Here is a 22393-nt window from a genome sequence, read left to right on the forward strand (position 1 = left end):
TGTGTTATAGTTGTGGCAATGAGAAGAATGAATTTCCAGGGATAACTTTTGTCTAACTTGGGTATTTGACATCTAGTTCTTTTACCCTCTAAACCAGGACTGGATGTCAAATATATGTTGCCCTGTTCTCATGCTTTATTTTCCTCCTATTTCTTATGTGCTCTAATGGTTTACACACCTCTCTCATTTTAATTATTGTGTTTATCTTATATAGTTTTGCTTTAAGTTGTACAACACATTGGGGACCATGCAGTCAAATTATTGTAAATAATAAGCCTCCGCTCCCAGCTCTCCTGAAGTATCAGCATGTGGCCCTTAAGAGTAGATTCCCATGGCCAAATCCAGCCAGCTTTGCAAAAGAAAAAGAAAAAAAGCACCTGTTAAGTTTGTGGAGAATAACAATATCAATGCAGCCTGTGTCCATCTGATTTAGAGGAGGGGAGCCAACACATTGAACATGTTTACTAGTATACAGGGAGATACCTGTTTTGAAGCAAACAATCTGATGGTGGAAATGACAAATATCTGACTTCCTACTTATCCCTTCTCTGTTGTCTTATGAGTTTGGAAGCTTTAATGTTCAATGTGGCTAAGGATCCTTAGATGGAAAAGAGCTAAAAGCGTTAAGTCAAGCAATCCCTTCCTGCTTACTGCTTTGGTCCTGGACTCCCGGCTCTGTGCCCTTGGCCTGGATTAGAGTTGCTTTCTGTGGGAAAAGCTTTGGAGCGGGAGCTCCCGATAGCACCTGTGTTTTGCAGGGGTGATAAAGAGGCTGTGAGAAGAGATCCCTCATAGACAGGTGCTCTCGGGAGAGATGAATGTCCCACTGGGCATGGCGGTGAAGATGCTGGTGCAACAGCAGCGGCCGTGAATCCCCCTCCATCGCTTTCTCCCTCTCTCACCTTCCTGACAGCTGCTGCTGTAAAGCCAACTTGGGATCTCCAAAAGGAAGAAGGGCCCCAAGGTGAGACGAGGCAACAGCTCTCCCTGTTTGCACACATAGAATTGTTGTTAGAACAGTAGTCTCGAAAAGAGTCAAAACTGTTTGTAGTGACCCCAGAGACTGGCTTCAACCAAAAATTTTTTCACAAAACGCTGAGGCATGTATATTTCATAAGTGTGTTTATATAGTGGATTAGTTGCAGTGCGTAATTGCTCTTATATGGCCGCTCTGTCGGTGAATGCATGGCTGAGAGAGGCTTTTATGAAACCCAGCTCTGTCTAGGCATTCAGCCCTGCTGGTTTCCATTACATATTAGTAGTACATCTTGGGGGGGGGGGGGAGATGCGTTTTTGACTGTATATGTCATAGGTACAGCTCCGATTGTACATTCACTTTATTATCTCTACGGTCTGGGGGCAGGGAGAGGATTAAGATGCTATTTGGCTCTATTCCCTTGTATTTTATGAGCTATTAAACCATGCAGTTTTAAGGAAGTGGGAAATGAGAATAACTATGAACGTGTGAGGGTGGAATCCTCCTTTACGAACCAAGATAAAACTTCCACCACAAGGCAGCCTTGTTGCCTCTCAACTGTGATATGTACTTATTGACCATCACTACTGGACATTCTATTTTTCATCTTCCAGTCTCTGTCTTTTTTACCTAGGCATTCTTTCACGTGTCTTCTGCATTTATCTGTAAGGCCAGACTTTTCACAAAACCCTCAGAGCTTAAAGGCTGTTGCAATGTTTCTCTCACATTTAAAACCTCCCAAAGTGTGTGCGTGCAGCAGCTATTATGGTGAAGCAGCCTTCCATGCAATGGCAATTTTGTGTGTATAAGCCCTCAAAGCTTGTCTACACACCAGCACTGAACTGAATTTGATTTACCTGACAGCTAGTCTTCAGTGTCTGCTACACTGAATACATGTGACCATCAGTGTACGGGTGCTCCTAGATCTAATATTTGATCAATTTACATTCCACCACTTGGAAGAGTATATACCTGCTTTTCATGATCACGACTTGTCTTTCTGTGTACTTCCTTGTCTCTTCTAATGTGTTTCCTCACTTCTCCTGTTTACTGCAAAACTACATGTTAATGCACCCTACTAAAGTTTTTGTTTTCCACCTGCTTTGCAGTATTTTGTTGTTGTTGGGTGGGTGGGTGCACAACTACAGATTTGTTGCCTGTCCATAAGACCAGAAAAGAAAACAATGACTTTTATTTAGAACAACTCCTGGAATGAGCGTTCTTCGGATGTACTTGAGACTGAAATATTGAGCCTCCCCAGCAGATGGCCTGCTTTCTCCATCCTGGAACAAATTTCCATACCTCCTGGATTACAGCAGATAGTTACTTAACAGTAGCAGCCTGGAGACTGCAAGGCCCATTTGTCAATGTAGTTGAAATGTGATGAACACAAAACCTTTGCCAGAGGTTTGTGACTCATAGCTTTTTTTCTGAAAATGCCTTTACAGGGAGCTTCTTTGTCCAGTTTACCAGGGAGGGAGAGGTCACAACAAGGACTCTGCGGTCTTGGCTGCCAGCCACCTGGTCCAGGATGGCAAGTGGAGCAGTGCTGCAGAGGTAAAGATGCTGAGTCCATGCCAGCCAGGATCCGTGGAGTAGGGGATGCTCAGAAGGGAATGGGGTGGTTGGGAAGCTGTGCCTGCAGCACATCGAGCCAGATCTCACTGCAGAAGGTGACCCAGCACCATGAAACTTTCCCTTTGACACATTACTGGCAATTGCTCCCAGGGTCTCCCTTCTGGAGTGGCAAAACTCATAGGATCTTGAAAGCCTGTGGCGGGGTGGGCAGAGGGAAGAGTTACTTGCCTGCTTGGACTGCACCTTCCTCTCTATGCTGGTGAGGCTCTGTGGTCGTTAATCCAGCCTGTTTATCTTTCAGCAAAGAGCCGCTGATGCAGCATCGGGCAGAGCTGGATGGAAGTAGGCTGTCTTTGGATTCAGGTAAGGAAACAGAGAAAGCCTGGGGGTGGAAGGAGGAATCAATTTCCCTGGGTAGGAGGAGGCTCTCTCTCTCTCTCTCTTTCACAATGCAGTAGCCCGATGTGGTTTGTAAGCACTGCTCCAAATCCTGGAAGTTGGCAGGGTCTTCATTGCTGAGCAGCTGACTTAAAGGCTCACAACCCAACAGGATGGTGGGGTTAGCTGCACTTCTAGGAGGCAGCCCTCTGACAGCTGACCTCTTGCACAGGCTACCTGCAAAGAAATGCTTTCTTCTTGCATGGTTTAGTGACTTGACTTTGAACAGCATCTCTGAAGTCAGGTACTGGTTCAGTGCTCCATGAGCACCTCAGGCTCCTATTGGCCAGGTGAGAAGACTATGCAAACTCACTCTCACAGAACAGCATCCAGATTTGGGTGCCACAATTTAAGGAGGATATTGATAAGCTGGAACGTGTGCAGAGAGGGGCAACCAAGATGATCAAGGATCTGGAAACCAAGCCTTATGAGGAACGGTTGAAGGAGCTGGGTATGTTTAGCCTGGAAAAGAGACTGAGACGAGATATGATAGCCATCTTCAAATATCTAAAAGGGCTTTCATATGGAAGATGGAACAAGCTTGTTTTCTCCTGCTCTGGAACCAATGGCTTCAGGTTACAAGAAAGGAGATTCTTACAAAACACATGACACTAAGAGCTGTTTGACTGTGGAACAGACTCCCTTGGAAAGTGGAGGACTGTCCTTCCTTGGAGGCTTTTAAGCAGAGGTTGGATGGCTATCTGCCATGGATGCTTTAGTTGAGGTTCCTGCATTGCAGGGGGTTGGACTAGATGACCCTTGGGAGTATCCTTCCAGCTCAGTAATTCTATGATTCTAGGCCCCAGTTTCTGTTCTCTTTCTCCCATCCCAACTACAATGGAGCCACCACTCCCTGGTCTTAGATCTTGGATCACATGTCTAGTGTGCATTGACATTAAACAGCCATGGTCCTTCCTTCCTTCCTTCCTTCCTTCCTTCCTTCCTTCCTTCCTTCCTTCCTTCCTTCCTTCCTTTCTTCCTGAGACTGCGTACACACTATACTTTTCGAGCATGTTTGAAGCTCGAAAAGAAATTCTGAGCACTGTAATTTACCCCTCAGAGAGTCACAATTCCCAGCAACCCTTAACAAACTACAGTGCCCAGATATCGGCCTGGGGGGTGGGGGTGGTATTTTGAATGTGCTTTAAAGGTATAGTGTGCTTGGGAGCCGCTAGCTATCTTGTTCCACCCTTGTTGTTCAAGGGATGGGGAGGTGTATGTCGATGCCTCTGATTCTGTTGCTAGCTTCTGGTTTGGAGTTGACTGGGAAATATTCCATGCTGACTTCGCAGACCCAGCACATTAGAAGCTGAGATGAGTACAACAAGTCTGACCTTTTGCCCTCCATTCTCTAGGAACAATGGCCAGTTCAGAAGGTGAATCAGAGAGGGTGATGGATGAGAGAAGGCATAGCTCTGATAGCACAAACAAGGTGAGCAGCATTAGGGGGACCACTTTACTTTTAGTTGACTTACTCTTAACAGGAAGTTCCCAAGTAGTGTCCATCTTAGGTGCTGATCAGCTCCAGAACTGCTTAGTTTCATACATAGCACTATTGGGGGGGGGTCCCACTTCTCATAATCCATTTACCAGCTGGAACCTGCCTTGTTCCACCCTAGCAAGTCTTTCCCCTAAAAGGATGTTCCAGCGTGCTCTACATGGAAGAAGACATTTTCTTCTGCCTCTGCTCCTCACTACTGTGTGAGCTTAGCATCACTGGGGTTCCTACCTGTGTCACTCCTTCCTCTTCTAGGAGAGCCTGATCCATCACCGCAGGGCTATGTGTCCTCCTTTACACCTGTCTACTGCTCTTTCCCTTTGCAGCGTTGTGCTAGGAAACTCCAGGAACAGGCACGCAAGGAGAGCACGAGGGGCAGGGAACCAACGGTGCACTTTGAAGATAGTGGTGAGAGTGATGAAGGTTGGTGAGTGAGACTTTGCCATTGCTTTCCTCATTTGCTCTTCTCCTTTTGGAGTGTCCCCTTCCCTTCTTTTAATGTTATTTATTTACATTTTCTAGACTCTCCCATCCACTTCCTTTTCTGCCATTCATTCTCTTTTGTTTTGCTTCTCCTTCTTTCCTAAATAATTTTAATTTGATTTTACAATTATAAAAATATAATAATACACATCCATAGTTAAAAGATTCCTCCAAATCTCTGGATTGCATCTTTTCCAGTAATCCATATTTTTTAATAACTCCATAGTACCCGTTACATTACAAGTGTTATTGCAATCCTGCTAATGTTTTCATCTGTTTACAGTGGTCTCCAAGATAAATTATTCCTTATTAAAGTTTTGGTCTTCTTGGCTCCTGAGCTTCCAGTCAATTTTGCCATTTCTGCATAGTCCAACAATTTAATTTACCATTTTTCTCTGGCAGGGTTTTTATCTTCTTTCCTGTTTTGCTTCTCCCTTTCCTTCTCTCTTTCTCTCCTTTTGTTTCCACTTGATTTATTTATTTATTACATTTATGTACCGCTTTTCCTCCAGAGAGCTCAAGGTGGCATACGTAGTTCTCCCCGCCCCCTCCATTTTATCATCACAACAACCCTTTGAGGTCGGTCAGGCTGAGAGACTGCGACTGGCCCAAGATCACCTGGTGAGCTTCATGGCCAAGTAGGACAAGGGTCTCCCGGGTCCTAGACTGACACTGTAACCACTATGCCACACTGCCTCTCAGTTCTGTTTCTGTCTCCATCCATAAAAGATCAACACATTCTTTTCTAAGCCCCGAGGAGATTACCTGGAGGGGTGTTTCTTCCGGTGTAGGTCACCAGGAACTCCCCTTGGTGTGTTCCACACAGGTCTCGTCCTGCCCTTCCTACCTGCCCCAGTGAAACTGTTCCTCCCTCCCTTGTCTTTCTTCACCCTCAGCTGCTCACCTTCTTAAACTTCCTTGTTTGGTGTTTCCTGCTGAAAGTGACAGGCTGTAAGCAGCTAGAGCAGGGGTCTGCAACCCGCGGCTCCGGAGCCGCATGTGGCTCTTTTACACCTTTGCTGCGGCTCCGGGGCGGATACTAGCGAGGGGAGGAGGCGCATTGTGCGCCCCGACACTCCCCACTGTGGTGGGTGCTGTACTGGCTGTGACGTCGCATGGGGCAGTGCGTGCGTTAGTCACGCACCGTCCCGACGTCACCTTCCCGCCCGCTGTCAGATCGGACATTAAGGTAAACAATATATGCAGTGTTATATTTGTTTTAAATGTCACAATGGTTTTGCAGCTCCCAGGTTTTTTTTCTTCGGAAACGGGTCCAAGTGGCTCTTTTTGTCTTAAAGGTTGCAGACCCCTGAGCTAGAGCCTACCTTTGTTTTGCGTTGAATCCAGGGTTATGAGACAATGTACACTGTTTTGCAAAAGTTAGCATATTTTGCTTGACTTCCAGGTTCAGGTGGCCCTTTCCATCATTTCCCCTATATTCTTCCCTTATTTTTTATTTAAAACTGAGCGATAATAATCTGTATTTTGGAACTGCATCATTTCTTTAAAAGTGTACTTGCTGCTCTCCCTCCTAATTTCCTTGTCACAAAAATCCTGTGCGGTAGGCTAGACTATGAGAGGCAATGATTGGCGCAAGTTAGCCCAGGGAACCCCATAGCTAAGCGGGGATTTGAACCCTGGTCTCCTGGGTCCTAGTTCCTCACTGTTTTATTTCCTGCTTTATTTTAGCTATGTCATTCTGTTTGCTTGTTTCATGGCTGAAGAGCAATGGATGGGTGGTTTGCCCCTATCCTGAGTGGGAAAAATCTACATTGCAACTGGTCTTGATCTAGGCTAGAAAGATCTTGACTATAAAGGCCTGGCCGTAGCTGGTATCTTGTAAATCTAGTGTGTGGGTGACCTGTAAATCAAGTGCTATTGACCAACCTCCAACTCAGGGGTCAGAAAACATTTTCAGTAGGGGGCCGGTCCACTATCCCTCAGACCTTGTGGGGGGCCAGACTATATTTTGGAAAAATAATAATGAGTGAATTGCTATGGCCCACAAATAACCCAGAGGTGCATTTTAAATAAAAGGACACATTCTACTCATGGAAAAACATGCTGATTCCTAGACCATCCGCGGGCTGGATTAAGAAGGCGATTGGTCGGATCCAGCCCCCGGGCCTTAGTTTGCCTACCCATGCTCCAACTAGTAGCTTGCCATAGCTTGGTGTTTTCTACTCAGAAACAGAATGATGCCATGGAGCTCCCATGGCACCTTGATTTTCCTTGTCTGGCTCTGGTTTGGCTCTGTTTCAAGGCTGATCTTCCTTTACCTAGACCCAGATCCCTCTGAAGATGCGCTGACTACCTCTGCGATGGAACTTTCTGTGCTGCAAAGGCTGGGCCTGCATAGGTAGGAACCTTCCATATATCTGTTTCTTGTGAGCAGGAAGGGCTGTATGGCACCTATTCCAAGAAGGCGGCACGAAAGTGATCATGCAGTCAGACGGAAGCAAACTGCTGCATTTGGGATCATTTTGACCCACGTAGACAGTCTCGCAGGACATTGTGAAGCCATGGGGAATCTTACCATATTATTTCCCGACCGGTTCCCTTGTATACCTTGGGCTAATATTGGCACTGCAATCCCTTTGCCCTTCTTCTTGAACAGAAGTATTCCCATCTGGATCTCTTTGCTCAGACTTTTTGCAGATAAGAGGATCAAGAATGCAACATGTTGTGGATGTCATCAAATCTCTTATGGCTCTGCTTTCTCTTCCTTCGCAGGGTAGCTTTAACAGAGCAGGATGTGGAGGTGAGTTGAGTGCTGTTGTCCCCACGTGGCTTGATGTCTAGTATCACTTTTGTGTGCCACTTTGAATGAAATATTCTGAGGCTTAGCGAGACCATCGTCAGAACAGCAAATGATCATAGCAACCAGCTTAAGTCTCGCAGTTAATTTGGGTGCCTTGCTTTCCAGCTGGTAGTTAGGCAGTGGCTCTGGCCCTTGTGATGCTCTGACTATTCAGTCAATCAGGTTGTTATTGTTCGTAGCCTGTGGCCATAACAATATTAAATCGCAAAACAAACAAACAAAACAATCCGAGCGTGAGATAAAACATCCATGCGTAGAACTGCAAATTGTCAAAACTTAAAGTTTACCCAAATAATTTAGCTTTCAAAATTCCCTTGGCAATTTACACTGTTTTAAATAGCTAAACTATACACAACAAATTTGTCTACGTTGGTCAGCAGCCTTCTAATTTTGAAATCATTTCATTTACCTTCTTAACAATTCTGGAATGAACAGAGAAATCTGTCAGAACCAAGTTGATGGACTATGCAAAAATGGCAAATTAACTGAGAAGCTCAGAAATCAAGAAGACAAGAACTTTAAAAAAGAATGGGGAAAGTTCATAATTTATTTACGAGACCATTGTTAGCAGGTTAAAACATTAGGAGGATTTTAAACACACTTGTAAAGTAATGGAAAGTATGGATAATTTGGAAGGATAAAAATTTGGATAAGTGTTGATATGCAGTTGTAAATATTACCATTAGGACCCATGGAAGAGATGGGGAGAAGTCAGGAGATTCAGAGTAATTTTGACAGTTAGATCTTGAATTGTTTTTTGTTGTATGTTTACATTTTTAAGAAATCAAACTAATATATATAATAAAACCACAACAACAACAAATTGCTGGTAGGTGAGGGTGTGTGTGCAGTTCCACCCATCCTTGGGTGAGAATCTTGGTGGAGCACGGCAAGCTGGGTGAGAGTCCATCTGTGTGACTGATGGGTGGCTGTTTGTATTGTTATTTACATTGTTCTGTCCATGAATGGCTTCATTGTCTCCTTGGTTTTTCCTATTCATTTTTGTTGAGTGGAGGGAGTGACTGGTGTTAGCGGTTGGTGACTGAATGGGAGACATTAGAGTGATTGGGTGGATGATGTGTTTGTGTGTATTGGTGGGAGCAAAATGGGACAAGTGATACTGAATGAGTAATAGGTATTTATGATTTGTGCAGATGTCAGGCAAAATTTGAGTCTTACATATTTTGCAAGTCAGGGTGTGCCTTGGTGAGAGGCAGGCTGGAGACGGAAGGGATTCCTAACTCTAAAGATGTTTTTAAATGTCAGTTTTGTTTTGTTTTTAAAATGATATTTATTAAGGTTTCAAAGAAAAAAAATTACATAGATAAAAAGAAAAGAAAAAAAGACAGAAATAAGAATAAAAGAAAAATACAAAATACAAAAAAGATAAAAAACACTTTAAAAATACATCAATCTTTCCTTGCTTCCCTGACCTCCTCACACCTCCCTTTTTTGTATTCCAATTCAGCTAGATAATTCAGCAATTTCTTTCCCTCTTTGTTTTTATCTTAATCCTTTAACTTAATATATTATAACTTTGGATTCTCACCTGTTAATAATCCATTTTTACATACACCTTTATAACACTGCTGCTTAAACCACTTAACTTCATTCTGACATCATTCTAACATTCATTAATTTTGCAATATTTCTGTAAATAATCTTTAAATTTCTTCCAATCTTCTTCCACCGACTCTTCTCCCTGATCTCGGATTCTGCCAGTCATTTCCGCCAATTCCATGTAGTCCATCACCTTCATCTGCCATTCTTCCAGAGTGGGTAGATCTTGTGATTTCAGTATTAAGTGGTATACAAATATTACCGGTATATAATGCACAATGTTTTCAGTATGGCTGATGCTCTGACTAACCACCTGCTGCCCTTGGCAGGGAACATCCCGCACTCATCTAAAGTTGTCCATAGAGCAAGTGTTAAGTTGATCAGCAGCTCATTGCACACAGTTGGTAAATCTCTACATTCACAACTGCTGATCATTCCCAATCCATTTGCAGCACATTCCAAGGGCCTTGCTAGAAAGTATAGCATGGGAAAATACACTGTTCCCAATATGTAGTTAAGTCAAATCACAATTTATTATTGCTGGGAGGGTGCAATACTTTCTTCAGCTATCAGGGCATGTCTTGAACAATTATGACATTGAGATGTGCCTGGAAGATGGATTCTCAAGACTCCACAGGCACCTGCTTGATGGTCATGACGACACCAATAACAATGGACCTCCCAAAGTCTTACTATCTCCACCCAGTGCCCAGCCTGAATGTGTAGACATTAGGCTAGAAACATGGCGCTCCAACCGAAGTTGACTGACCAGTCTCCAGGCACAGCCTTGAAGTGCTTCTTATCAGTTTAACTCTCACACAGAGATGTATACACAACTGGCAACCTGATTTCCCCTTCTCCCCTCCCCCCGACTGGCTGTTGAGGTGAAACTGAGGTGAAACTGAGGCAGTGTGGTGTAGTGGTTAAGAGCGGTAGTCTCGTAATCTGGGGAACTGGGTTCGCATCTCCGCTCCTCCACATGCAGCTGCTGGGTGACCTTGGGCTAGTCACACTTCTTTGAAGTCTCTCAGCCCCACTCACTTCACAGAGTGTTTGTTGTGGGGGAGGAAGAGAAAGAAGAATGCTAGCCGCTTTGAGACTCCTTCAGGTAGTGATAAACTGGGATATCAAATCCAAACTCTTCTTCTCTTCAAGAGCCTGAAAACTTCAGGAATATATTTGCATAAATTTATTAAAATATTTAAGCAAAATATAGATGCTTGTTTCTAGAACTGGCCTTCCTTTTCTCACAAGCCAGGCTATAAACATTTCCCCTAAAATGCTTTTGTTTTTGCAATGGTGCTGGTGAGTTTCCTTGCCTTTTTTTTACTTTTTAAACCTATGCTTGCATTTGAATACCGGCTGAGTTTCCTGAGAGTCGTTGGCTATGTTTTGACCTGCCCCCTTTCTTGGCAGGCAGCTTTTGCACACTTGGCTCTTGCCTTCCGCTGTGACGTGTTCACGCTGAGGCGGCGAGTGCAGGTGGAAGAGCGAGCGAGGAACACAGCTGAGGAGAATATTCAGCATGAGCTTGGGGAATGCCGGGCGATGCTGCAGGTCAGTGAAGCCATGTCCCAAGAACCCTTGGCCATTTGGACCATTCGTTTGCTGCATTCCTCTTAAAGCATTGTGACTAAATTTGGCACAAAGGTTCCTGAGATCTTGGTGTTTTGATGCAGTTGGGTGCCATTTTGAACCAAGATGGTGGACTGAACCTTTCAAAGCTGCACTGATTATTTTGGTTTCTTAGAATTCTCAAGCAATGCCAGGTATGAGGCTGCTAGTCTGTTGCAAGGTACAAACAGGATCACTGTTGGCTATAAGCACTTTAGGGGATGTGGTGCTTTTTGTTGCTTGTGTCGTACTGTCTTTCATCTATACAGTACACAGGACATAGTCCAGTGAGTGGTGCTGTCTTCTCCCCTTTACTGATTCTCATGGTCACCATATACCTCTTTTCTCAACATTATTAAGTGTTCCTCACCATCATTTTTGCACCCCATTTAGTGTGTCATTTAAAAATTATGTTACTTGCACTATTCCACCATGGCGCAATTGCAGAAATCTGAAAACTGCAAAGTTATTTCCGAATATGGTTGGGTGATAGCTGTTGGTAAGCAGCCTAAGTTAATTGCACTTAGTTTCATTTAAATAAATGAGACTTGAGTAATGATTAACTTGATCCCATGGAGTAATGATTGGGCCTAATCTCAACTATCTTCATTTTGATCCAGCTGTTCACAGAATATCACAGATATTCACAGAATATGAGGTGCTGCTGGAGGAAAAGGGGGAGGTGATTTTGACAGATTCCCCCCTAAAGACCTCATGGCCACCTCTCCACACTATTTTGGAGGTCCCCCTATCCTCCAGAGCCATTTTTTTTCCAGGGGGGCAACAACGGAGAGGGGGAATCAGCAAAAATCACCTCCCTCTGCTTCCTCCAGCTGGAGCACCCTGTAAACAGAGTTCTGCTCATGGGAACTGTGGATCCAAGCAATTGTCTAAACCAAACCTGATCCATTGCTTGGGACTGCCTTTTTATCAGGTCTGGTGAGGAACCTCAATTAGGAGTTAGGCTGATAGTCCAGTTAATCCAATATTTTCCATCTTGTGTTTTATCTCTCCAGAAGCTGGATCAGGCCTGCCTGGACCCCAGGCACAAGGAATTGGTAGAACATTTGCAAAGCACTCTTGCCGTCCTAGAAGGAGCAATTGAACGGGCAACGGGCGCAGCGGAGAAATTAGGAGCTGTCCATCAGGTCAATTACAATGGCAAATGGCTGTGGGCTCTTCTACAAATGTGTTTTTTTGCCAGTGTAGAACTTAAATTCACACTATCGGTTGTTTTAAAGATTTACCATAGGCATGAGGAATTCCATTTAGCCCTAGAGTCAATTTCCCTTCTAACCAACCTTCTTGGGGGCCACATGCCACAGCAAAAGTGGGCAGAACAATTACTATCAATTTTACCTTTGTACAGCAGGCTAATTTCTGCAAACACTTGCACACCCCCACGACCCTTCATCCAGACAAGTAAGAGGTGTTTCCGGAGTTCAAGGACACATTCCAGCCAGGCAAAAACACTCAAGGAGAGTGGGAAGCAGGACTCATGAGGGATGTGACTAAGGAGGGAGTCTGGCCTGTGGTGAATTCTGAGGGCCAAATTGCATTTGGCTTCTGGGTCTGAGCTCCGCCAAATTACTGTGTCAAGATCTTGAAGCTTTTATTAAAAGGACTCTTGTTGTTTTCTTTCGAGAGCTGATACAGCACAAGTGAATGTGCTCTGGAGGACCAGGAATCCCCCAGTTTAATCTGCTATTAGCTCTGTAGGTTATTAACTCTATAGGCAATCCATCACCTCTCACCCAAAGTACCTCCATGGCCAATGTGCAATACAGAAATAAGTAAACACGCAGCAATATCTCCAGGCCCCTTTCCAAGAGGATTGTGCTGGCTTTTGGTCTCTGAGCTACCTTGCCCCACTGCTTTGCTTTAAACCACCCCTTGCCGTCTCTCCCACAGGAGGCCCGCATGAGCCGGGCTGCAGAGGTGATGGTGCAGCACGTCGAGAACCTGAAAAGGCACCACCTGAGAGAGCACACGGAGCTGGAGGAGATGAAGAGGCTCATTCAGCAGAACTCGCGTAACCGGCAGCTGGCAGAAAACAGGGGTGAGGTGGGGCCCGCTTTCATGCAAAGAGTGGCTGTGTGGTGCCTTGAGATGTAAACATAATGTGAACAAATGCTGATGCGTGGACAGAAGGGGCATTAGCAGGAATAAGAAGATACCAGGCACTGGAGTCAGTTCTCAGGAGCAAGTTGCATGGTGCTTTTTGGGTGGTGTTGAAATGGATTGTAGATAACAGCACACTGGTGAAAAGCCAACACTTGCAGTGCATCAGTTCAGTTGAACTGCAAATACATGAGAGGTGATTCTAGATAAACAAAGCCAGCTCTTTGCTACTGCTGCCACTCTCCTCATAACCCCAACAGAGTCCTTCCCTGGCAACTTGCAGCACATGTACCAGTGAAGCCCTTTGAACCAACTTGAAGCTTTGTTCAGCTGCCAGCAGAAGCAGCTGCCTTATACTAAATCAAACCATTGGTCCATCCAGCTCAGTATTCTCTACACCGACTGGCAGCATCTCCCCAGGGTTTCAGGTCAAGGTTTCTTCCAGCCTGCCCTGCATATGCCAGGGAATGCACCTCAGTCCGTCTGCATGCAGGTGCTCCTATCCTATAGGGAAAATATGGGTGGGAAGCCTTCATACTTGACAGATATACTTTATTTTTTTGACTAACACCTCTCCCCAAAAGATCTACCAACCAGAACTTGGAGCAAAAGCCATATAGAACAGGGTGCCTCTGTGTACATTATGAGCCTAGGAATTTGTTTTCAGTACCTCACAGTCCTGTCAAACAAAGTACCGTACTTTCCTAGTTGCCCTTTCTGTACTTCAGCAGTCTAATTACTACCAGCTTTTTGTTGTTGTTGTTCAGAATATTTTCCATATTATGAAATCATAAATTATCCATATTAACCACAAATTATCCAAGTTATTGCAGATTATCTGCAAGTTGCTACTAAATTCCAATCTACCTTCTGCTCAGGTGTGCTCTAGAGCATAAAGCAGTTCAAGACAGATGCAGTGATTGCCTTTATGAACATGGGCCATTGGTCCATTGACCTCAATATTGTCTACACTGACCAGCAGCATCTCTCCAGGGTTTCAAACTGGAGACTTCCCCAGCCCTACCTGGAGATGCCAAGGGCAGAACCTGGTGACAAAGCATGTGCCGTATCACTGAGCTACAGCCCTTCCCCTGCTTTTGTCTCCCTAGACGATAGTGAGCAGAGACTGAAGCATCCTCCATTGCGAATGTTCCAGCAGGTAAAGTGGCAGGGTGGGGGGACTGTGTGCATATGTTTCATGGAGCACAGGACCTGTGCTGCTGCTGCTTTCCCTGAGATCATGCCAGAAGGCAAATTGTTTAGTATTGTTCAGTTCCATGAATGGCTCCTTTTACAAATGAGCTCTTGAGCTGCCCTAACCAAACTAGCTAGATTTTTTTTGGGGGGGTGGGGGGTGTATATGCTAAAGGGACATCCAGTGGATGGGGGAGAAATCCATTCAAAACCAGGAGGCTTTCAGTACAGGTGACCCAATATGTTAGTTATTTTAATGATACTACATGTTAATAAAATAAAATGTAACAGAATCAAATGTTTTTAAATGCCTGCTGCTTGTTTCAGTTTCCTTGCACTCATTGACTTAATGCAGCAAAATTGGCTTCCTTGTTCCTGAGCAACTGGGTATAATATTACCTGCAGACTTTCCCGTATATTCCATAACCCAACATACCACAAGTCTCTTTAATGAAAGCTGAACATTCAGGGAATATGCATTCTTCACAAGCCTCCCTGTAACTACTGCTCTGCTAATTAGGATTGTTCTTCTGTGTCCCAGGGATCAGCTCGTCGTAGAGTCAGCATTGCAGTGATTCCCAGACAGCTGATGGTAAGGAAGCCCTGCCTCTATGATGAGCTTTTTGCAATGAAGGATATGCCTGATCTTTGTTGCTTGCTGGTTTGCAGTGCACCAAAACACAGTGACGTCCCACATTCCAACTGAATTGCCCGTTATGCATTGCACACACGTGTCTAATTCCACCTGGGCACATTCTGGAATTCCTCCATGAGTTTATTCAAATCTAAGTTGAGATCATTTTTGTATTGCCTGAAGCTGGAAAAGCAAGCTTTTACTAAGCCATGTTTATTAAAGCTTACCAGTATTGAAGGCTGTGTAATTCCTAAGTGCCATTGCAATGCATGATGGGAAATGAATCTGTTCATTTCCGGTCTGTTCCAATTCCCAGCATGCACCTTTAGGCCTGAAAGTGACCTGAAAACATGTTGGTAGTGATGATCTGGTAATTGTGTTCTTATTATCAGTTTGTTGTTTTACATTGGTATGCGTCAATCCCATTCATTTTTTGGACATTGTTGCCACAGCACCACATTCAAGACCAGCCATGGGTTGCTCCAAGACGGGCAAGTTTATTGAACATGTGTCCTGATTTGCTTGCACAATATCTGCAAGAAAGTTATATGGCACTGCCATCAAGTGGTAGTTATCCCACAGTTCCGGTGCTTTTCCCTGTCACTTTTCTTACTGCAAAGTTTTTGTTTTAGCACAAGAGCTCTGTATTGCAATGTGCCTACTTTCACGGGGGTGAGTTATGAAGGTGTTTTTTATTCCATGAAAGACATACGCTGGCATCCACTTGAATGGGTGAGAGGTCAGTGCAAAAGTGCTGACAGTCTGGAAGCGAATTTAGCTATAAGGATTCCAAGTTCTGTTCCAGATGCAATATATGGTATTCTAACAAGCCTGGGGCAACAGGACACTATGCAGGAGTGGTGCCTTCTCTCCTGTTGCTGCAGGTTTGCCTATTCTCCTTATCCACTGGCTGTGAAGCTGAACTGGAAGGCCTTCTTTACATTACCTTCTTCAGGATTAAGCAAAACTGCTATACACAAAGGAACTAGTGTCAACAAAAGGGACTGGCAGGCAAAAATGAGAGAGAAGTAACTGCACATCATGCTTTTGTCTGCTTTCAGTGTCCATGTGAGTTCACGTGACTCACTTTTATCTGACTCTTTGCTTCATGCGGCTTTTTGTTTTCATTAAAGTTAACAGTCACTGGCAAAACTGCTTTGTGCCAGCCTCTGAGGCTTCTAGTGAGCTACAAATTCCTAGCAGCACTGTTAACCACAGGGAATCAGCAGCCATGAGTCATCCCCACACCCTCCTCCTCAGATCCTGGGATTCAGAATTCCACATTTGGAATTCCCTTTAGTTGCTCAAGTTTTCAGGCTTTGAGGGCTAGGAGACTCCCGACTGCCAGTATTTTGCGGGAAGGATTTTGAGTGCAAACTGGGAAATTATAGTTTCCACAATTAAAGTGGATTAAAGTGCTCTCACTCTAGTGTGGTAAATCCAGTTATAATTTTGCAGTTAGGAACGTGATGAGGAAATTAACTGAAAAGTGTGGAGTGAATAAATAATTAACAGGAAAGATGTGTAAACACCCTTCAGGAAATCCAGGATGGATGCTCATTGTTTTATAACCACCCTGCAAACAAATCAGAACAAATGCTCAATAAATGTTGGATATAATTTAATCCCCGTGTAAGCTTTGTGCAAGAGACCAGGGTTCAAATCCCTGCTGAACTTAACAGGTGAAAATAAAAAAATTCCTTCCAGTAGCACCTTAAAGACCAACTAAGTTAGTTCTTGGTATGAGCTTTCGTGTGCATGCACACTTCTTCAGATACATCTGAAGATACTTCTTCAGATACATCTGTGTATCTGAAGAAGTGTGCATGCACACGAAAGCTCATACCAAGAACTAACTTAGTTGGTCTTTAAGGTGCTACTGGAAGGAATTTTTTTATTTTGACTATGGCAGACCAACACGGCTACCTATCTTTAACAGGTGAACTTGGGCCAGTCACAACCTCTCCGTCTAACCTACCTCACAGGGTTGTTGTGAGGGTAAAATTGGGGTGTGGGGTGTGTGAGAACCATGTACGTCACAGGAGCTCCTTGCAGGAATGGTGGGATGTAAGGAAATAAAAATTCCCAAAAATAGAATAAATAGGTTATCTGGAAAAGCTCTTAGTACTACCAAATCAAAGCTGTAGTTCTCAGAATAGTGCAGTTACAAATGGCTCATGCTCCATTATTCTGTTGATCCAGTTTTTGATGCTTGTTCTTTTTGAATTTTGTTACTTTCGTCCAAGGAGCCCCCCCCTTCTAGTCCCAAAAGAGATGATGCAAGTGGCTCAAGGCTTCCCAGTCTCTCTTCATCTTTTGATCACAATCTTCCTTGATTCTTATTGCAGCACTTTCACAACCCTGAAAATGAGCAGAGCTCTGAGGGGGAAGCAATTAAGTCAACGGCAGTGGAGGAGGAGGAGGTGGAGGAAGAGAACACAGACAGGTAGGGATGGGTTGATGCAAGAGGCAAAGCTTGATTCAAGTGTGCAGAATAGTCTTGCTTGGTCCTTGGCATGTCCAGTGTGGTTATCTATCATTTCCTCCCCACAGGCAACCCCACAGTCTCCAGGAAGACTCTCCTGACAATTACTTTCTCCTGCATGCAGCATCTCCCAGCTTCTCCCAGCAGAGCATGGCAGGGACATCCAGAATCGAGTATGATGTATTATTATTATTATTTATTAATTTTGTGTAACACTTTTCATCTGAAGATCACAGGGCGGTTCACAATAAAATGCAAAATGTGAACACAAAATATGTAATAAAACAAGTACAGTGGACGCTCGGGTTGCGACCGTGATCTGTGCAGGATGCACATTCGCAATCCGCAGCGTTCGCAACCCGCAGCGGTGCATCTGCGCATGCATGGGTTATGATTAGGCACTTCTGCACATGCGCAATTTAGCGCTTCTGTGCATGTGCTACCCCCGAAACCCGGAAGTAACCCGTTCTGGTACTTCTGGGTTTCGGCAGGTCTGTAACTCAAAAAAACGCAACCTGAAGTGTCTGTAACCTGAGTATGACTGTACAAAACAAAACCACTAACCCCCCCTCCAACAAACACATTTAAAAGGCAATAGGATGCCTGGTTGTAGACAAATGTTTTCACCTGGTGCCTAAGATATGTAATGAAGGCACTAGGTAAGCCTCTCTGGGGAGAGCATTCTACAAACAGGGAGCCACCGCAGAAAAGGCCCGTTCTTGTGTTGCTGCCCTCTGGGCTTCTTGTGGAGGAGGCACATGAAGAAGGGCCTCACATGTTGTAGACAGAAGCCACTACACAGAAGGGAAAGCAGTGTGATCTCTCTGCCTCCTGGAGGGAGAACCTGCCCTCTTTAAATGAGAGCAGACATCTGAGTGATGAAGACATCAAACTATGAACTGAGACCCAGGGTTTGTTTCCCAGATAATATGTTTTGGCTATGCACTGTGCAGCAGGCATTTTGCTGCAAGTGCATTGCTAGTTTCTGCAGCAAACAGGCCCATGTTTTAAAATACACACACCTGGGAGCTCCCAGAACATGTACACAGGTGCTGTGAGGATGCCACTTATCAATCACACTCCACTTTATTTGATGAGAGAAACACCGGTATGCCTGGGTATTGCCATGTAAAGTGAAGCTGTTCTTTGTGCCAGGGGACATGCCAATTAGTCTCTCTCTGTATCAGGGCCCATCTCCAAAATGGCTCTCGGTCTTCTTTAATTACCTCCTTGGGAGGACAAATATATTTTAGGCTGAGTCAATCTGCTGTTGCAAAGATGGGAGCCCAAAGAAGCTCCTTGAGTGATAGAGAGACTCCATTTCTCTGAAGTTTCATCCAGCATTACCAGAAATGTACTCCATTGCTGGCTGAGCTGTGAGCCTCTTTTTCTGGGGTGAGTTGACCACTGCAGGATCCACACTGTCTTTCTTCTCAGGAGGGAGTCAGAACTTCGGTGCAGAAGCAACATCAGTAAGACTGTAGAGGAAGAACCCAAAGAGGAATCGGGCAATGAGGAACTAGATGAAGAATGTGAGGAACTGAGGGGAGAGACACTTCTGTAAGTGAACAATGCTTTCTATGCTTGCCATTCATAGGATTGTTCTAGCCCTTCTCCACATGGGAAGTTTTCTTTGCAGTCTGAACAGAACTTTCTGTAATCCACAGTTTTGGTTGCCATGTCTCAAAAAAGCAAAAGCAAAAAAAAGAAAAAAAGAAAAGAATATTGTAGAGCTAGGAAAGGTGTTCTATTGAACTTGGGGTGTTCTATTGAAACAGATTGGCCACAGATTTGGAGCGAGACAAAGGGATATACTCTTCCTCACATCACAAAATTAATTTATGGAATTTGTTGCCACTGGATGTGGTCATGGCCCCTCTCTTAGGTGGGCTTCAAAGGGGGATGAGACAAATTCCTGGGTGAGAAATTCTATTAGTGGCTACTAGTCATGAGGAGAAGATTCAGAAGCAGCATTGCCACAAAATGCCAGCTGCTGGGAGTAATCTCAGGAATGGGCTTCTGTCTTCATGTACTGCTTGTGGACTTCACTGAGGTATTTGGGTTGGCTACTGTGGGGAAACAGGATTCTAGTTTGGGTGGATCTAGCAGGCCTGTTCTGTTGTATTTTCATTTCTGAGAATTCAGCATTCTGTGAGAAACTCAGGGTCCTGTTTTTGTAGAACAAATGTAAAATGTTTAGCCTTTATGACCATGGAATTAATAAATGACATGAAATCATACAAAAATGTGTGTAAATTCAGTACAGATTGCAGAATTCAGCTGTTTCAGGAGGGATGTATAAAGAATTTGTGTTTATACATTTTACATTTTACAGAATTTAGTGTTTCCTTAGTGTTGTTAAAAGTACTCTCATTCTTATGAAGGCTACAAATAATGGAAGCCAGAGCTTACTGGGCCTAGCTTATGGCAGGGCATCAGACTGATAGTTGACTGACTGCACCAGGTGATTATTTTCTCTCTTTTTTCCGGCAGGTGCAAAGGATCTAAAATGGAGCTTTGCAGAGCCTGGTTCTCCATGCCCACCTACTACTGGGTTTTGTTGTGGCTGTTTTTTCTGGGGGTTGCTTGCCTCATTCTGATCAGGATCCTGGAGCTGCAGAAACAATACCCATTTACGACCTCTGATTATTAAAGTCACATAAGGAGCAATATAACCATGCCAGGACTTTGCACCATCAAAATCCTGGACAGTTTACTTCTGAAAAATAAAAATAGAAAGGAGGCCCTGTTTCATGTGTGACCAGTGAACATTGCCTGGGATGTGGTTCTAACAGGCTGGCTGGTGTGAAAAGAGCTGGAGAGGTCTGCAGGCGGGACTTCATCTGAATCCGAGAGGTGATTTTAGCTGCTACTACTCTATTGGTGGCCTCATCATAAGCCCAACAAGCCTAACAATTGTCTAACAGAGATAATGCTTGCAACTCTGCAGAGAACTCCAGCTAAGACATTTCTTCTATCTTTGGAGGTTAAATATCCTTCAGAGTCCCTGTGAAGTGGCAGGTATATTAGAACATTAGGTTTGTATAGCGTTGTTCACACTGAGGTTCACCAGAGAGCAGGTTGGGACTATAGACCTCCTTTGTATCTTGCTACTTCATTTTAGCGCTGCTCAGTTGAAAATGAATCTCATATTTACGGCTTGGCTTGTGAGTAACCCTAAGCCAAGCCATAGCTAAGTATGAATGAGAAGTTGTGCAGGTGCACCGTTAGAAAATTGCTTCACTCAGGGCTGCTGACAGCGTGGTATTGGGGGTATGCATGTGCCAGGCCCCAAGCCAGCAGGGACCACTGATTTTTAATTTTCACCTTTTTTTGAAAACATGACTTTGGCCCTCAACAGACAGCACCATTGCTCAGGAGACTTGTTCGCTTAATCACTGTTGCTAAGTGACCGGAGGAAAGAAGGTTGACAACCGTCACCAGGAAAAACAAGCTCCTTATTGCTGCTGCCGCTGGCATGAAACGCTACTCCAAACCATGGCTTCTCTGCCAGTTGTGCAGCAGCAGCAGGAGGAGGAAGCAGCAAAGCACACTCGCATGCTTGCTTGTTCACTTAGCTCATGGTTAGGCTTACCATTATATGCAAACAAGGCACGTCAGCAGTTTTCCTGCCCTTTGTTTAAAAGGTTGCCCTCGGGTTTTGTTTGCATTGCAGCAGCAGCAGCATGGGAGAAGCACATCATTGCAAACATCGCTCTGCGAGGCCACAAAACGTTTTTAAAGAATCCGTAGTGAACTTGGATCATTTTAGCCTCCAGATGGCCTTACCGGGGGACCCTCCTTAGATGATGTGTATTGCTTCAAAGTGTGATTTTTTAAAAAGCCCTGTTGTGTTTGGGGAGCCCTCCTGCTCCTCCTGTGAGTGGGGCTCTGAACATCTGCTCCTGAATGTACCCAGACGTGAACACGGAAAAGGATTTGTTATACTGTGACAGCTGTTGCACGGTCGTAGTGCATACCCATGGGTTGATGTGTGGCGCAGCATTTCTCTCCGCCAGCAGGTGGTGCCGATGCCCACTCAGTGCAGCTGAAGGGCATTGCTGTGAGAAAGGGTATAAACTTGCTTATTCACTACTACAATCCTAATCGTAATTATTTGGGAGTGTGCCCCACTGAATTCAGTGGGACGATCTTCTGAGTAAGGATGTAGACGGCTGGTCTGCAAGAAGGAAAGGAGAAGAGGGCGCCTCTCTTCTGCCCGATAAGTGCCATTGCGCCAATAAGGAAAAGACAATAAAATTGGAGGGTGAAGCAAGTGCTCATCTTTTGTGAAGAACAGTGCCTCCCCCCACCCCCGTTTGAAAGTCAAAACGAAGCTGGATTTAGTATCTAGGAACATGGGATGGAGGGGGGAAGTTAAAAGAAGGATGCAAGGCAAACCTGTAAGAAGTCGTTTAATGTGACAGGTGCTATTTACCTCAGGAAAGGATGCATGCAGAGGACAGGAAGAAACCCCGGGAGAGTCAACATGACCTTTCAGCAGCATTGACATGTGTCTCTCCCGCAAACACAACACACCTTTCTTCAGTTGCAATCTGGGACCGTGGGTGGTGGAGGCTCAAAAGCATGACTGTTAGAGACACTCTCTCTCTCTCTCTCTCTCACACACACACACACACACACACACACACTATCAACAATGCTCACCAAGTTTTGTATACAGAGGGAATGATTATTACTCCACCCAGAACAGTCCCGTGCCCAAAGGTTGTGTGCCTCTTAGGAAACTCCTCCAACCAGCTCAGTACTGTCTACACTGACTGGCAGCAGCTTTCCAGGGTTTTTGTACAGGGAACATCCCCAGTCCTACCAGGAGAGAAGCTTGGACCTTCTGCATACTAAGCAGATGCTTTTACCAGAGCTAAAGGTAAAGGGACCCCTGACCGTTAGGTCCAGTCGTGGCCGACTCTGGGGTTGCGGCACTCATCTCGCTTTATTGGCCAAGGGAGCCGGCGTACAGCTTCCGGGTC

At 44.6% G+C, this 22393-nt stretch overlaps 1 protein-coding gene across 1 annotated transcript; it reads left to right on the top strand.

The window, feature by feature from the left end:
• Positions 1-799: 799 nt before the first annotated feature.
• Positions 800-21496, top strand: LOC309534988 (uncharacterized protein). Its single transcript, XM_082227621.1, has 16 exons — positions 800-964; positions 2425-2533; positions 2856-2917; positions 4348-4424; positions 4817-4913; positions 7257-7332; positions 7707-7734; positions 10771-10911; positions 11985-12116; positions 12880-13027; positions 14199-14248; positions 14825-14875; positions 17266-17363; positions 17471-17575; positions 18840-18962; positions 19896-21496. The coding sequence occupies exons 2-16, from the start codon at positions 2508-2510 to the stop codon at positions 20053-20055; spliced, it is 1374 nt and encodes a 457-aa protein (XP_082083747.1). The 5' UTR covers positions 800-964; positions 2425-2507; the 3' UTR covers positions 20056-21496.
• The last annotated feature ends 897 nt before the right edge of the window (positions 21497-22393 follow it).

This window comes from Podarcis vaucheri, assembly GCF_965113315.1.
Source record: "Podarcis vaucheri genome assembly, chromosome: 6".
NCBI classification, from domain to species: Eukaryota; Metazoa; Chordata; class Lepidosauria; order Squamata; family Lacertidae; genus Podarcis; species Podarcis vaucheri.

Bases quoted from the DNA above. Each gene is read 5' to 3' on its own strand.
- LOC309534988 (XM_082227621.1), top strand. From the start codon at position 2,508: ATGGCAAGTGGAGCAGTGCTGCAGAG. The intron at 4,425-4,816 runs GTGAGCAGCATT...TTCCCTTTGCAG, and splicing joins GCTCTGATAGCACAAACAAG to CGTTGTGCTAGGAAACTCCA. The intron at 17,364-17,470 runs GTAGGGATGGGT...TCCTCCCCACAG, and splicing joins GAGGAAGAGAACACAGACAG to GCAACCCCACAGTCTCCAGG.